Source organism: Marmota flaviventris, chromosome 14, assembly GCF_047511675.1.
Source record: "Marmota flaviventris isolate mMarFla1 chromosome 14, mMarFla1.hap1, whole genome shotgun sequence".
NCBI classification, from domain to species: Eukaryota; Metazoa; Chordata; class Mammalia; order Rodentia; family Sciuridae; genus Marmota; species Marmota flaviventris.
This window is the reverse complement of record NC_092511.1, coordinates 34,949,260-34,966,236: the sequence shown is the minus strand read 5'-3', so window position 1 is coordinate 34,966,236 and position 16,977 is coordinate 34,949,260. Positions and strand designations below refer to the sequence as shown.

Genomic DNA, 16,977 nt, shown 5'->3' with positions numbered 1-16,977 from the left:
TTTGAATTAACTTTTAGAGATATGGAGAATGCAGAAAATATTCTCACTGTGATGAAAGATGCTGGAATTGAACCTGGTCCAGACACATTCCTAGCATTACTGAATGCATATGCTGAGAAGGGTGACATAGACCATGTTAAGCAGGTATGATTCACGTAAATAAACATGAACCTCATGTGTGCAAGGAGGTTGTAGCGCTGTTTTTAAAGATGTCTCCTTGAAGAGAGCAGTATTTAAGAAAAATTTTTACTTTGGTACCTTGATTTTATATATATAACAATTGTTCAAATAGAGTATTTCCTGCTTTATTAAAGAAGTCCCAAAACTTTGTTCCTAATTTATTGAATCTTGGTATTTTAATTTACTTAAATTTAAAACTCTGATTTCTAACTTGTTCTAATTTCTGGAACTGTTTATAGACTCTGGAGAAGGTGGATAAGTCTGAAGTTTACCTTATGGACCGTGATTTATTGCAAATTATCTTGAGCTTCAGTAAAGCTGGATATCCTCAGTATGTCTCAGAAATTTTGGAAAAAATTACCTATGAAAGAAGATATATTCCAGGTAATATAAACATTTTTATTTACATTGTTTTTTTGAAATACTTTTTAGTTGTTGATGTACCTGTATTTATTTATTTTTATTTATTGGTATGTGGTGCTGAGGATCGAACCCAGTGCCTCACACATGGTAGGCATGCACTTTACCACTGACCACAACCCCACCCCCTGCATTATTTTTATATAAACCTGAATTGCTATTTCTTACATGTTGGAAAGGGCATTCTCTAACAATAGATTGTGGTAAGTGATCATAGGACTTTTAAAAAAGCTTAATAAGTTAATAAACACGAGTTAATGAGTACATGGAGATGTTTTTATTTGGAAATGTTTATTTATTAGGCAGACATATCCTTTTGATGTTTGGAATTCCTAATTTTGTCTTTAGTACTGGTTGTAGGGTGAAAATATCATTCAGTTTAGTAACAAAAGATATCTTTGTTTTCTTCCCAGATGCAATGAACATCATTTTGCTTTTAGTCACTGAAAAGCTGGAAGATACAGCATTTCAGATTTTATTAGCATGCCCTATATCAAGAGAAGACAGCCCAAATGACTTTGGCAGTTTCTTTTTACGTCACTGTGTGACTATGGATACGGTATCTTGTCCATTTTTACTTTGTAGATGGTATTACTGGTAGTAATATTCTTTAAAATAGAAGGTTTATGAAATTAGACTAATTGTAAATGTAATAAAAACCTTGTTTTTGTCTTGCAAGATTTTGGGATAGAAAGAGGATGAGAGGTTCAAATTTTTCATCCTCAAAGTGGTAGAATATTTGCAGAATGTCCAGAGGTGGGTTATTTGCCAACCTAGTGACGTGGTGACTTACTTTTTTCTAGCCTGCAGAGAAGCTAACCAACTACTGCAAGAAGTTAAAGGAAGCCAGGATGCATATGTCTCCTTTGCAGTTCACACTCCATTGTGCTTTACTAGCCAATAAAACAGGTATTCTACTATTTTTAGTTAAAACCAACACTAGCAGGTTTTGCTGAGGTAGATTAGTGATGTTTTATGGTATGTCTTTCAGATTTGGTAAAAGCTTTAATGAAGGCCATGAAAGAAGAAGGTTTTCCTATCAGAGCTCACTATTTTTGGCCATTGCTAGCTGGACATCAGAAGAAGAAAAATGTTCAAGGTTAAATTTTGTCTTTTACTGATTTGTACCCACATCTAAATCAGTTCTTTGGGAAAGCATACTTATTCATAACTCGATGTTAGATCTTGTGAGGAAATAGAATTGTGTTAAATCATAGTAAAGTCTCTGAGCATTAAAATAAACAAACATAGGGCTGGGGATATAGCTCAATTGGTAGAGTGCTTGCCTCACATGCATAAGACTCTTGAGTTCAATCCCCAGCACCACAAAAACAAACAAACAAACTAAAAAACAAACATACGATTTCTTTCATCTTAATTTCATTTTTTAATTCATCTCATTTTGATTTTTAACATTTCATTAAGTTTTTTTTTTTTTTTCAAATCTTTAGTGTTTGAAAGTAGTTTGTCTATCCTTTTATAAAGTTACACATAATCAGGTTTATGAAAACAAGAAGTGCACCATTTTCTTTGTGGACCAGTCTTTTTCTTCTGAACTGAGCTTGATTACAATAATAGGAAAGGCAAGAAAACTTTTATTGCAAAATGAGTGCTTGTGACCTGACAGCCTGCTGATTGAAGGACAGAAATGTTCAATCTTTCAGGTACTTAAGTACGTTTAGGCATTTAGCATACTTTTCCCTTGCACACATGGGATGTCTATAGGATATGAATAAGAATTGAACAAATATTAAATTTTAGAGTACAGTATCTAATTCTTTGGTTTGCATTATTGGTAATTCAGAAAGAGTAGTTTTATAAAAAGATGCTTTTAACAGAAGTACTTCCCCCTTGGGGAAACAAAAAATGGTCTTTTTCATTTTATCTCACAGTATAATGTGCTTTGGAATGAGATGCAGAGTTGTTAGTGTGACATTGGGTGACAAACAAAATGCACAAACAACAAAAAAAGTGCTTTTAGCAGACTTTCATATTGCAATTTTATTTTAAATATATAGCCGTCTTCTAGTTTAAAGGAAATAGTGAAACAAGTATTCCCTAATTGTTTCTGGCTATAAAAGTCTCTAAATCCTTTTTAGAAAAATCTTTGTGAAAACAATATGCTGGTTGATTAACTCTTTGTCTATCCTTCAGTTTTGAAAGTTACAAGAGGTAACCTTTAACCCAGTATCTTTAAACCACAGAAAGTTTACATCATTGCATCAGACTCTTTAGGCATGTATTATTTACCTTTACACAGGTATGAAAATAATTTTGATACCCCGTTGAAGTGTGTTTATCAGGTAAATTTGCTTTTCTAATCATAACAGGGTATCTAGACTTGAATTGGTTATGACATTATTGCTACTTAGTAAACATAAAAGAATTTAGGTAATTTATTTCTATAGTTATAGTGAGTTGAACTAGTAGAAAATGGGCTTTATCTTGAATCCATCTTTTCATAGAATTGCAGAATTTAGATTTCAGAGGTGCCTTTTTGAAAGCTCATATTGTATTAAGGAAGGAACTGAGAGCCACAGAGGGGATTCAGTGACTGACCTTAGGTTTTCCATCTAGCTGTCAATAATATTGGGATTAGAATGGAGGATTTCTGTCTTATTCAAGTATTCATTTTATACAATAATGCCTCCGTTTTAGACATTTGTAAATATTATAATGTATTTCTTTTATAAAAATTCTTAGTCATCTTTTAGAAATTGGGTACTAATTTTTACATTAAGGACTTTTTGTGTGTGTGTGATGTTATGTATTGAACCCAGGGCCTTGTGCATGTTAGGCAAGCACTCTACCACTGAGATGTACCCTCAGCCCTTATTAAGGACATTTTAAAAAGAGGTGGCATATTTTACTCAATAAAAATTTTATGTGGAAATATACTGATGCTTATGCTTCATTGATAGATAATGAATTAAGAATATAAGAGTTGTCAATTGTTTTACAGTTCCATTTTTTTCTTCTTTGTAGGAAGTCCTGGAAGATCATTCTATTCTATACTTTTCTATAGTTTTCTTTCATTTAACAGGGAAATGGCAATATGTATTCGATATGGTTTCTGTAGAAGAAAGTAACATTCTTATTGATGTAAGGAACTTGATCTTTGTCCAGTGAAAGTCATATACATATGTACTCATAGAAATAAAAGAAGAAGATAATGGCTTTAATGTTGGAGAATATGTGGGAGTATTTTATAATGAATAAATAAAAACCCTTCAAGAAATCAAAGAATGAATTTTCAATAGTAGGATGATCAAATTTCTGATCAAATATTCTGGTTGCGAATGTAGCAATCACCATAAGATTCTTTGTGTGTGTGTGTGTGTGTGTTTGTGTGTGTTTTACTGGGGGTTTTTATTTTAAGACAGGGTCTTGCTAAGTTAAATGTGGCCTTAAACTTGAATTTGTGATCTTACTGCCTCAGCCTCCTCAGTAACTGGGATTGCAGGAGTGTGCCATAAGAAAGATTCTTAAAATGACTTCCTCATGGCTCATCTTACTAGTATTTTTCATTGTGGCATAAATGGAAAAGTCACCACTTAGAGTGATAACATTTTCAGCATCTTGACTAGATGAGAGGAAATGCCCAGAATGAATAGGGATGTACAGCCTTTGGGATAGTTGGAAAACATAAAAATAAGAACATGGAGAGGGAAAAATATATAAGGAAGGGGTGATCAGAAAACCTAAAGCCAGTTGAGTGAAGTGTCAGAATACAGGTAACTTACTTTTCAAAAAAGTAAGACTTTACCTCCTAATAAAGTGAGTGCATTGGGAAGAGGTAAAAATCCCATGAAGCAGGCAGTTATAGTCACTAGAAGTTGTTCAAGTGAACCCTTTCTTTCCCAGAATGGTTCTTCAACTATTTTAATTCTTATTAGACTTCTTGAATGGAAACTTTACTCATGGTACATTGCAGTAATTTTATTAGATTATTTATCTTAGGTTAAATTACTAAGTTCCTAGTAACTTAGTAATTTAACCTTAGGTTTGGAATCCTCTTGTTTATTTATTTATTTATTGGTACCAGGGATTGAATGTAGGGGTGCTTAACCACTGAGCCACATCCCCACCCCTTTTTATATTTTGTTAGTGACAGGGTCTTGCTGAATTGCTTAGGGCCTTGCTAAGTTGCTAAGGCTGGGTTTGAATTCATAATCCTTCTGCCTCAGCCTCTGAGAAATCCTCTGACTTAATGTTAGATTATTTTTATCTTTCTTTGTTTTAAGGAGGGAATTACATTATTTGTATAGATATGTCAGCTCAGCTCAATCCTCTTTTATTACATTATTTTTGTACTGTGGATTGAACTGGGGTACTTTGCTACTGAGCTACATCCCTAGTCATTTAAAAAAAATTTTTTTTTTTTAGTTGTAGTTAGACACAATACCTTTATTTTATTTATTTTTATGTGTGCTGAGGATTGAACCCAGGGCTTTGCAAGTGCTAGGTGAGTGTTCTACTACTGAGCCACAACCCCAGCCCCTTAGCCGTTTTTATTTGTTGTAGCCTCAAGTTGCTGAGGCTAGCCTTGAACTTGGGATCCTCCTGCCCCAGCCTTGCAAGTTGCTATGATTACAGGCATGCACTACCCAACCCCACTATCTCTTTTCCTTTCTTTTTAAAAAGTGCTTCTTTCTTTTCATCTGACTATGGTTAGTGAAGGGTGCCTGAGGGAGTGATCTTAGCTGGGCTTTCAGTATGATTCCAAGGCTATCTTAAGCCTTTTTTAGTTTCAGTTAGAAATTTATGTAAGTCGAAAATGCTACCAACACAGATTATCTAAATAAACATGTTTATCCATGTTGTTGCCAATGATGGGATTTCTTTATTTTTTTAAGGCTGCATAATGTCCCACCCTACTGTCCCTTGTATATTACATTTTAGTTTTCCTTTTTTGCAATACTGGGGATTGAACCCAGGGCTTTGTGCATGTTAGGCAAGTGCTCTTACCACTGACCTACATCCCAAAGTCTTTTTAAAATTTTTATTTTGAGACAGGGTCTTATTAAATTGTCCAGGTTGTCCTCAAATTCAGGATCTTCCTGCTTTATCCTTCAAGTGGCTGGTAGTATGTTAGTGTGCCACTATGCCAGACTATTACACCACATTTTCTTTCTTTTTTACTTGTTCTTTCTAGATATATATTTTGATATACTATATATAAGTAGAATAAAGTGTAACTTGTTCCAGTTAGGATCCCATTACATGGTTGTATATGATATGGAGTTCCTTTGGTTGTGTACTTATTTGTACTTTATCCATTCATTTGTCAACAGAATATTGTTCCCACATCTTGGCTACTGTGAATATTGCTGCAGTGAACATGACATGCAGACATCTCTTCAAGATACTGTTTTTATTTCCTTTGTAAATTTATGTAGAAGCGGGATTGCTGGGACATGTGGTACTTCTATTATTGAGCTTTGGGGGAACATCCATTCTGATTTCCATAATGTCCAAATCAGCTTATATCCCTACCATCAGTGTACTAAGGTTCCCTTTCCTGCACATCCTTACTAACGTTTGTTATCTTTTACCTTTTTAATAATAGTCATTCTGGGTTTTTTTATTTGGTTTTGTTTTTTCAGTGTAGGGAATGAAACCTAGGGCTTTGCACACGCTAGGCACTTTGTCAATGAGCTGTACCCCAGCCTGGTAATTGTCATTCTCATAGGTGTGAGGTGATATCATAGTTTAGATTTGTATTTTCCTGATATTCAGTGATGTTGAACATTTTTTCATAAACCTGCTGGCCATTTTATGCTTTCTTTCGAAAAAAATCTATATTCAGGTCCTTTGCCCGTTTTTTAATTGGGTTGTCTGGGTTTTGCCATTCAGTAGTATGAGATCTACTTATAGTATACATATATATGTATAGTAGTATCTCTCTATATATAGTAGTAAATATATATGTCTATGTATATATCTCATATTACTAAATGGCAAAAAAAGGGACAACCCAGTTGAAAAATGGGCAAAGGATCTGAATATGTAGATACATAGATAGATAGATAGAGATACACATACATATGGCTATAGATATTGACATATATACCATTATCAGATAAGTGGTTTGCAAATGTTTTCTCTCATTCTGTAGCTATCTTTTCATTTTGTCGATTGCTTTCTTTGGCATTCTGAAATTTTTTAGTTTGTTGCAGTCTCACATCCAGAAAAAAATCATTGCCAAGACCAGAGTTTTCTTCTAAGAGTTTTACAGTTTTAATCTTTGATTGTTGGTCATTGTTGATGGTTTGGTAATTGTTACTAACATTTCTTCATCCATTTTGAATTGATTTTTGTGTATACCATCAGGTAAAGGTCCAGTTTCATCCTTTTGCCTGTAGATATCCAATTTTTCCAGCACTATTCTAAAACTATTCTTTCCTCATTGTGCATTCATGGTGTCTTTGTCAAAAATTAGTTGACTGTGTATGTGTAAGCTTATATTTGGGCTCTCTATTCTGTTTCATTGGGCTGTTTCTACTTTTTATGTGAGTATAAAACTCTTCAAAAGTTAAAATATTCTGATCTATAATCTGAATCTTATCTAAACAAATGTGAAGATGTTTCATAATATAGTTAAACTTACCTGTATCTTTCTGTACTCAGTGGGAACTTATAATCATTTGTGCTAGAGCACATTATATAATAAAATTTTTTAGATATGTAATTTTTCTGTAGGGGACATTGTATTTCAGAAACAAAAACTTTTAGGAGAAGTTTTAATAATATGAAAGTAATGCAACTAAAGTAGTAAGTTTTAAAAAGATAAACAAATATGTCTTTTTTATTAAACTGTTATTAGTTTTATAGAATTAATTGAATCTGATATAAAGAAATCAGTTTGTACTATTTGAAGCTAACTGTAGCTTGGAAAATATGGAATGATCTTTTAAGAAGTTATTAAAATATGTTTTTGTGAGTGGGGAATGGAAAGGAATATTTTACTAGATTTTTAAATTAGTCCTTGTTTTGTTTTGTTTTTGTGGCGCTGGGCATCAAACCCAGGGGCTTGCGCATGTGATGAACGTACTCTTCCACTAAGCTACATAACCAGTGCTTTGAATAGGTTTTAAATATAGTAAGACAATAATTCATTAGATCATTTGTTCTCTATTCATTTTTTATTTTTATATTATAAAATATGAAGTCAGAGGATGGTAACAATTAGAGTACTTTTTACTTAAATGCTTAATCAAAAACACTTTTTGAAACTGGTTTTGTGTTTGACAGGCCCCCGTATTCCACTCCCCAAGCCCTTCCCATTGCAAATGTTTTATTGTGTGAGTCCATCATCCTGCATGATAGCAATGATGTTTTATGATCCATTCTGTTGGGGTGCTAGAAATGTTAGGCATGTTGTTTAATGGTTTTAAGTTTTCTAATACTCATAATTTTAAGGATATTTTCTTAGCACTCGCTACTGACTTAACAGAGTGAGATGAAAAAAGAATTTTAAAAATTTATCATCATACACCTCCCAGTTTCCTAGCTTTTCTGCTTTCTCTTTTATTTTATTTTTTATTTTTTTTAATTTTTTATTGTTGGTTGTTCAAAACATTACATAGTTCTTGATATATCATATTTCACACTTTGATTCAAGTGGGTTATGAGCTCCCATTTTTACCCCATATACAGATTGCAGAATCACATCAGTTACACATCCATTGATTTACCGAAAGTCACACGGGCAAAACTTAGTGTGACCATGCAGAGTGGGGAGAGTCTGCTTTCTCTTTTAGACAAACAAAATGCTAAGTAATTTCCCTGCATTATGATTCAGAAAATAATTGAACTGAACTTTCTGACATTTTGTTAATTTCTTCCAGGTTCATCTCTGTGCTTCTGTATTTTATCTTTCAGGTATAATTGATGTCCTTAAAGGAATGCATGAAATGGGAATAAATCCCGATCAGGAGACATATGTAAATTATGTGTTTCCAGCCTTTGATAGTATAAAGTCAGTTCATGCTGTTTTACAGGTGAGTACAAGTGTAGTTTTAATTGGGTAATTGAGGAGAATGTCTTTCCACCTTAATATTTGATAGTCACCAAAAGAAGACTTAATTGAGCTAGGAACTAAAAGTGGTCATGTGAATAATTTTTTAAAGCTTTCTAAAAATATTAGCTAGTATATATAGTGGTTTAACTTAGAAAGGCAAAGCAGCATTTTCGTTTTTTTGGTTAAGACAATATGCCATTATCAGCAAAAGTTAAAATAAAATAATATTCACTCCTCAGTCCCAGCCTAAAATGCAATTATAATTTTCAGTTTTTGAATGTTTCTTCATTTCTATATGAATTTTCATAAATGCATCCATAATATATTTATCAGTCTTGTGTTTTTTTCTTGTAATAATCTTTGTTTGACTTCAAAACATTATTTTTCTGCTGTGTACTTCTTATCTCCACCAGAATAGGCAAGGCATTGATAAAGGGGCACATGAAGAAATTGACTTGGACAGTGCAAGGATTGCATTTTTCACTTTGAAAACAAAGTGCTATGCAATTAGGAACAGCATGGCAGAGCAGCAAGTACTTAATAGAAAGTATTTTGTTCAAAAAAATCTGTTACCTAGGCAGTTATTCACATAATGCCTTGATTTTTCTAATAATGTTGCAGTGTTCCTTTCTTTCCTAGAAATAATTACATAATTACAATCCTCTAAATGTTAGTGTTTATATCTTGAGTGTCTTTACCTTTCCTCCTAATTTCTTAGCAGAGTATTTTTAGTCTATGCCATAGGTATTTTACTGTTAAAATAATTTTAAAACATTTCCCTAAATGTTTTCTTTCTTTGTAGACATATAACCCAAGCCTGGCGTGGTAGTGCATGGCTGTAATCCCAGTGACTCAAGAGGCCCAAGCAGGAGGATTACAATCAAAGCCAGCTTTAGCAATTTAGTGAGGCCCTCAGTTACTTAGTGAGATTCTGTCTCAAAATAAAAAATAAAAAGGGGCTGGGGATGTGGCTCAGTGGTTAAGCACCCTGATTTTGATCCCTGTTACCAAAAAGAAAGAAGGAAAGAAATATAACCCAAGATTCCATTTTCTTTTTCTTTTTTTTTTTTTTTTTTGAGATGAGGTCTTGCTATGTTACCCAGGCTGGTCTAGAACTTCTGAGCTTAAGCAGCCCTTCCACTTTAGCCTCCCAAGTTTACAGGCATGTACCACTGTGCCTGTGTCTTGTTGGTATTTTAGGGAGGTATGATTTTGAAGTTTCTCCTAAATTTGCTTATATTCATTCTCATTTTAACTCTTTTTCCTTCCTTACTGAAATTTTCCTTACTGAAGTATTTTTGGCTCAGAAATAAGTGCTGTTAAATGGTTAGTAGAGCTGATGGTGTTGCTATTCCTGATGGTATTGTATCATTAGTTAATCATTAACAAATATATGTATCATTTTTTAAAAATTATATAATACACACTCATTGATTAAAATATAAAATGCTATTAATTGATAAAACTACACAACTCATCCACTGTTCCTTTTGCTTGATACATGTATTCTTTTTTTTTTTTAATTAGTTACACATGACCTTGAAATATCATACATTTGAATCAAATGGGATATAATTTCTCATTTTTCTGAGTGTACATGTTGCAGAATCATATTGGTCATGCAGTCGACATATGTATTCTTTTACATATGAGTGTGCTTTAGAAATCTCTTAGCAAAAATTAGATTATATTATTCATATTATCCAGCAAACTATTTTTTTCTATTTCATACCTTTCCATACCAATATGTAATTTCACAAATTTTTATGCCTATATACTATTTTCCTGTATGGATATATCAATTTATTTTTATTCATTGTCTAGTATTTATTATTCAGATGGTTTTTGATCTTGTGCTATTGTAAAATGATTCCATAAGTATATTTGAGCTCGATTTTGTTCCTGTACTTAAATTGTTAAATAAATAATATTGCACCAAGTGAAGAACTACTTGGAGTTAAATATGTTTAATCTTCCCCCCCCCCCCCTTTTGGTACTGGGGATTGAACCCAGGAGTGCTAAACCACACCCTCGTCCCTTTTTAATTTTTATTTTGAGACAGTATCTTGCTAAGTTGTTTAGGGCCTTGCTGAATCGCTGAGGCTGGCGTTGAACTTGATGATGCTCTTTTTTCACCCTCCCAGGCTGCTAGGTTTACAGGTGTATGCCACCATGCCCAGCTAAATATGTTTAATCTTTATGTCATGATATGTCCCAAAATATCATTTAGTTCTATGCATTGAATTTTTGTTTTGTCCTGAGTGAGAGAATATTAGTTTTCAATAATAAAGTCTTCCTAGAAAGAAGACTCTATGTGTAACTGATATTTAAGTTAAGCATTCAACTTAAAATGTTGGAACTCTACTACAGAACTTTTGCTAAAATTCATTTGTTCTCTATATTGTTCTACAAGATCATTTTTAAAAGCTATATTATCAGAATATGGTGATAAAAAGCGATATTCAGAATGTAGGAAATTTGAATGATGTATTAAAATATTGTTAACTGAGGCATATTATTGCTGATACATGCTTTATCCCTAGAAAAATGAATGTCTACCTGAAAGTAGTACGTTTTCTCAAGCTGAATTGAAAAGTGAAGCTGTAAATGGGAACTTGGACTACATTTTATCATTTTGTAAGTATGCAACATTAGCAGTAAATTTGACAGGTATCAATTTTAGTTACAGTTGAGGGCATGCAGGTAGCTCATGCAGTGCAAGCAAGAAAGCTTTTATATTAAAGTCAGACTGATAAATCAGTTTGTGATTGAACTTGTGAATAATTTGGAATTAATTTTTAAAGTTGGAAGGAGCTTGGAGATGGTATTAGAGTGGAGGTTAGACTGGGAACCCTTAAGACTCAGGTCCTACTTTTAATTCAGCAGCTGGTATGTGACCTAGAAGATGTCAACCTGTCTTTGCTTTACTTTCCTTAAATTGGGATGGTACTACTTATCTACTCTATGGGGGCTGTTGGGAAAATCAGTTGAGACAGTTTCTGAAAGTATTTTTCACATTTGCATCTATCATGATCTTTAAGTTATGTGAAGATATGTCCTAGGTTTTCTTAACAAAAACACTGCAGATGTTTACTGTACATTTAAAACTGCTAGGATGCTTTACTGCTCATCACTTCTTAATAAAATTGCCTTAAATGATAGATGGAGAAAGGCACAGTGAGGTTACATGAATTGCCCGAGGTAGTAGTAGTGCTTTGAGTCAAAAGCAAGATTTTCTGACTTTAACTATTTTTTCCCCATACCATATTTTATTTTTATTAATTAAAAAAAAACTTACGGGGCTGGGGATGTGGCTCAAGCGGTAGCGCGCTCGCCTGGCATGCGTGCGGCCCGGGTTCGATCCTCAGCACCACATACAAACAAAGATGTTGTGTTCGCCGAGAACTAAAAAAAAATAAATATTAAAAAAAACAAAAAAAACTTACCTTAATTTCTTCATTTTTAAACATATCCATGATGTTACTAGACATATTTCAGAACTTGTGGAAAATAACATCATTTAAAACCAACACACAAACAGTAATTTCTTGCTCCCACGAGCTAGATTTGATTAATGTATATTCAAATTGTATAGGTGGAAGCTTTTTAGAAACCAGATTATTAGGTATATATGAGCTGTGTATGTGTCATTTAAAATAGTTCATTACTGCTAAAATAAAATAAAATAAGAAGTTCATTAATGAACAGTAGTTAATAGTATAAGGGAAAGGCAACATGTCCAGTTGTCATGTTTTCATTTTCCAACGTTACAATTATCTTCAAATAGTACAAGCCTATTTCTTTATATCAGATAGTTAAAGTAATAGTTATTTGAGTCAAAGGTTGTGTAATACTTGCTGCTATGTGAGCATATTGATTTTGCCTTCCACTCTATATAATATATAGATTTTTCTATGCTGACAAGATGAAAACAGAGAAACATTAGTGGAAGAATCTAGCTCATAAGGTGCATACTTGAGAGCTGCCTTTTCCTTTTGTCATACCATCATTTCCACTTTATTGTCAGCTTCCTGATTTTTCAGACTTTCTTTGTTGCTAATGAAACTAGATACCTGTGTCAGCAGCCTTCCAGCTTGCTGAGATGTTTCTGACCACCTTTTTAAGGCAAAAAACTTCACAATACTGTATGAAATACTATTTTGAATAGTCTGAAAAAACATTTTTAAGAGGTTGTTTATTAAATTTGAAAAAGAACAATGCCAGCCACTAGAAGGCTAAAGAATATATGAGTTAACTTTTGTAAGTACCCTCCCTTCACCTTGGATTTATAGATCTTTGGAGAACAGTTCTATAATTTTCATTGGTTGCTCTATGATATGAACTATTAGTTACTACATCACAAGGAATATCAGATATTAGGTAGGATAGATGGATTTTCTTGATCAAGTTTGTGGGAGATTAGGATATATCTTCCCTTTCGTATCTATAGGAATATAGGAATGGCAAATTAATTTGATCAAGCAAAATTAAAGGTTACTGAGAGGCCTGTGGTTGTATCCACTTTAAAATTCCTTGAGTACCTAAGTACAGCTCATTTTAAAGATTTTTAGATTTTCAAATGCTATGAAACCATAGCCATAGAGTTTTTGTTCAAGGGATATAATAGTTGATCTGGGATGGTTTTATTTATATGTAAGTGAGTCAAAATAAATTTTAAAAATTACTGTTTCTTCCCATGAGTTTTTTAAAAAATTAAATCAGATAATACTAAGAGTCACATAAACAATATTTATTATCTCCAGAATTTGTCTTTACTTTGAATTCTTCTTTCATTCCACTAACTTTGAATTATTTAGAAGCCACATTACGTTTATAGAAAATTATTAAATCAGTTACTTAAAACATGATAGTATAATTGCAGGGAAAAATAATTCAGGAGAGCCAATAGTGATTTCTTGCTAGTTATGGCAAAAGTTGTATGAAGAATTAGTACAGGGCCTAATTCTAAGCAAATCAGGCTTATGATGTCAGTATTGAGATGAATTATTGACTGTTAAATGCCAAATGGAGTAGTATAGCAAATAAATGCTCAGAAAGGTGAAAATCAGTATAAATCAATTACATAATAGAGGTAAAGACCTATTTTTTTATGACTCTTGTATCAGTGCAGTTATTAATCATGGAAGAAAATGGAATGAGAAGTATGAATGGTTCAAGAGAACCCAACATTACTCTGAAAAGAACTTGACCTTTTTCTGTTTAAAGGACAAAAGTCATTTCAGTCTCTTTCCATAGTGTGACAGTATCCAGTAACATTCAGCCTCAGATGTGTGTCAGAGTGATTTGAGAATGCTTATACATTAGTAATTACCATTTATGCAAAGGAATAGTTATAAATTCATTAATTGTACATACTTATGAAAATGAAATAAGATGCTTTAAAAATAGTTTATATTGCACATATTTGTTACCATATTATCTAAATAATTTGATATAAAAACACTTAAAAAATTTTTAAATAAAATTTCCCAATTGAAAGTAAAAGTATTGTAATCCCAGCTACTCAGGAGGCTAAGGCAAGTAGATTGAAAGTTCAAAGACAGCCCTGGAAACTTGAGAATCCGTCTCAAAATAAAAAATAAAAAGGGCTGGGATTTCAATAGTAGAACATCCCTGGGATCAATCCCCAGTATCTCTCACACATGCGCGTGCACAAGTTGGTAACTCATGGTATTTTTATTGTTTTGTTTTTTGATCTGAGATTTATTGATGATTATTTTCTTTTGCAGTGGAATCAAATACAGAGCCTTTTTCATTTAATTCTTTGAGAGGTAGCCTGATTCTAGGCTTTAGGAGGTAAGATGATCAACTTAAATGTTCTTTGTCTGAGTATGTACTTATGTCTCTTGTTCTTTTGATCTATTGAATGAAGAAAGATCTTACTATCTGAAACAACCTATCTGCTCTATTCTTCAAGTAGTTGAATTGAGTTTAGGCAGTCTCTTATATCATGTTTTTTTTTGATGGACACAATATCTTTTTTTATTTATTTTTTATGTGGTGCTGAGGATTGCGAGGCAAGTGCTCTACTGCTGAGCTATAACCCCAGCCCCTTATATCATGTTTTTCAAGGAATAGAGCTTTGGTGAAAAATCCCGTTTCCAGAAAATGCTAGTTGGAAAAGGCAAGTTGAAGTTATAGCGAATTTGCATGGATATTCGGTTTATTATTTAATTACAAGGTGACTTTTATTCAGTGTGGTCTATGTATTCAAATAATGTTAATGATCTTTCCCTTCCATATTGGTTTATTTTCTGTTATTTTAATGAGATACCTGAAGCAGGCTAACTTTATAAAGGAAAGTTTATTTAGCTCATAGTTCTGGAGATTCAAAGGCATAATAATGCTGGATTTGGTTCAGCTCTTTGGTGAGGCTTCTCTTGGCTGTGAACATCATGGAAGATTATGTCATCATGGGAGTGAGTATAGGAGGGAAGGCACTTCACACACAGGAAGACAGCAATTCTGCTATTGGCTTCCCTCATTTAACTTGCTCTGGCAAGAGCTCTAAAGAGAGAGCTATAATCTCTTCAGAGGGCATGTCCCTAGTTACATAAGGACCTCTCATTAGCCTTACGTCTTAATATTGCCACACTATTGACCAAGCTTCCAACACATGAACCTTTGGGGGCTAAATACAAACCTTATCCAAACTATAGCATCTTCCAATTTTGTTGTTTGTAAAGAACAGTAAATGAATCACCTACATACCTTTTATCTAGATTCACAAATTATTGATCTTATGCCACATTTACTTGCTTTTTCTCTCAGATGGTCTTATTCTACACACATACACACACACACAAAAAAAAAAATTTTTCTTTTTTGTCAGACTACAATGTTAATGGATCTCTCAGCAAACATCCCTTAAGAATAAGGTATAATCTATACAATAATATCAGTATCCTAAAATATTAGCATTTCTATATCATCATCTAATATGCATGGTCCATGTTCGGATTTTCCCCGTTTTAAAAATTGCTTTTATAGGTATTTTACTTTTAGACTGAGGATTCAGTTACATTCATGCATTTTATTTGGTTGCAGTTTCTTTTTATTCTCTAAATCCAGAATAATTCCCTTGTTCCCCTCCCGCCCCTTTAATGACACTAACCTATTTTTGAAGAGCCTAGGCTAGCTACCCTCTCTCATATTTTCTATTTGTTTTGTTTGATATTTTTTTCTTCTCATGATGAGACTCAGATTAAACATTTTTATCAAGACTGCATAGGTTATGGGTACTTCTCATTGTATCACCTCAGGGAATGTAATATCAGGTATCCATTGATGCCATCAACTAAGTTGGATCATTTTGGTGTGTTAGTCAGTTTTTTTTATCCCTATATCAAAATATCTGAGATAATTAACTCAAAAAGAAAAAGGTTTATTTTGGCTTATGGTTGTGGAGGTTGCAGTCCATAATTGATTGTCCCATTGCTTTGGGCATATGGCAAAAGCAGTACATCATGATGGGAGTGTGTGGTAGAGCAAAACCACTTACCTCATGACTGGAAAGCAAAATGGAAAGAGGAAGGGGCTGAAATCCCATAGTGCACTTTGAGGGCATGCTCCATTAAGGGCATTCCTCCAGTGACCTCAGAACTTCCCACCAAGCTCCTCCTTCTAAAGATTCTACCACCTCCCAGAAGCACCACTGTGGGGATCAGTGGTACCTTTGACATATGGCCTTTGGGGTGCACTCAAGGTTGTAGCACTTGATTAATGTGATAATCGCCACATCTGCCCCTCATAAAGGAACATCATCCCCTTTGTAATTACTAAGAAATCTGTGGGGTATTACTTGGGGACAGTGTATCCTCATTGAATCAGTTGTCAACTTTGGTGGTTGCTGAAAGGATGAATTTCTAATTTTGTCTTTCATTCTGTATTTATAATGTTAATGACTTTTGACCTCCATAGTAGTCAAGAGGTCAAACAAGTAGTTGAGATTCTGTGTTGCTGCTCTTTCTTTAGTCAATGCAGTTCTACTCTTTTCAGCGATAGTCTTATGTTTACAAAAAGGATAAGGTCTGTGCCTTTAAAATTAAATTTTGAAAAGTATAGAATTATAATCAAGTGAATAAATGCTAGCAGAGCCATATTTCTTTAAAAAAGTTCATAATGTATTATGAAATAAGATGTAATAAAAATTTCATACAACTTTCCTTGAAGACTTGAAAGAGTTTTTCACTTCTATGTCCTGGATGGGTATTTCTTTTAACTTTATTAACCTTATACTTTTAAGTCAGTTTGAATGGCATTTATTTTAATTCACAGATCTTAGACTTCTCAAAGTACTTATATTATAAGTTGACCCAGTGTGATGGACAAAA

At 33.2% G+C, this 16,977-nt stretch overlaps 1 protein-coding gene across 1 annotated transcript in view; it reads left to right on the top strand.

Annotated features, from left to right (window-relative positions):
* Nucleotides 1-16,977, top strand: part of Lrpprc (leucine rich pentatricopeptide repeat containing) — a 107,164-nt gene that overhangs the window by 19,512 nt on the left and 70,675 nt on the right. Inside the window, exons 7-14 of the mRNA XM_027934474.2 lie at nucleotides 18-144; nucleotides 420-564; nucleotides 1,014-1,159; nucleotides 1,404-1,509; nucleotides 1,592-1,699; nucleotides 8,485-8,603; nucleotides 11,167-11,260; nucleotides 14,374-14,440. Of these exons, the coding sequence (XP_027790275.2) occupies nucleotides 18-144; nucleotides 420-564; nucleotides 1,014-1,159; nucleotides 1,404-1,509; nucleotides 1,592-1,699; nucleotides 8,485-8,603; nucleotides 11,167-11,260; nucleotides 14,374-14,440 (912 nt within the window). The remainder of the gene's footprint in view (nucleotides 1-17; nucleotides 145-419; nucleotides 565-1,013; nucleotides 1,160-1,403; nucleotides 1,510-1,591; nucleotides 1,700-8,484; nucleotides 8,604-11,166; nucleotides 11,261-14,373; nucleotides 14,441-16,977) is intronic.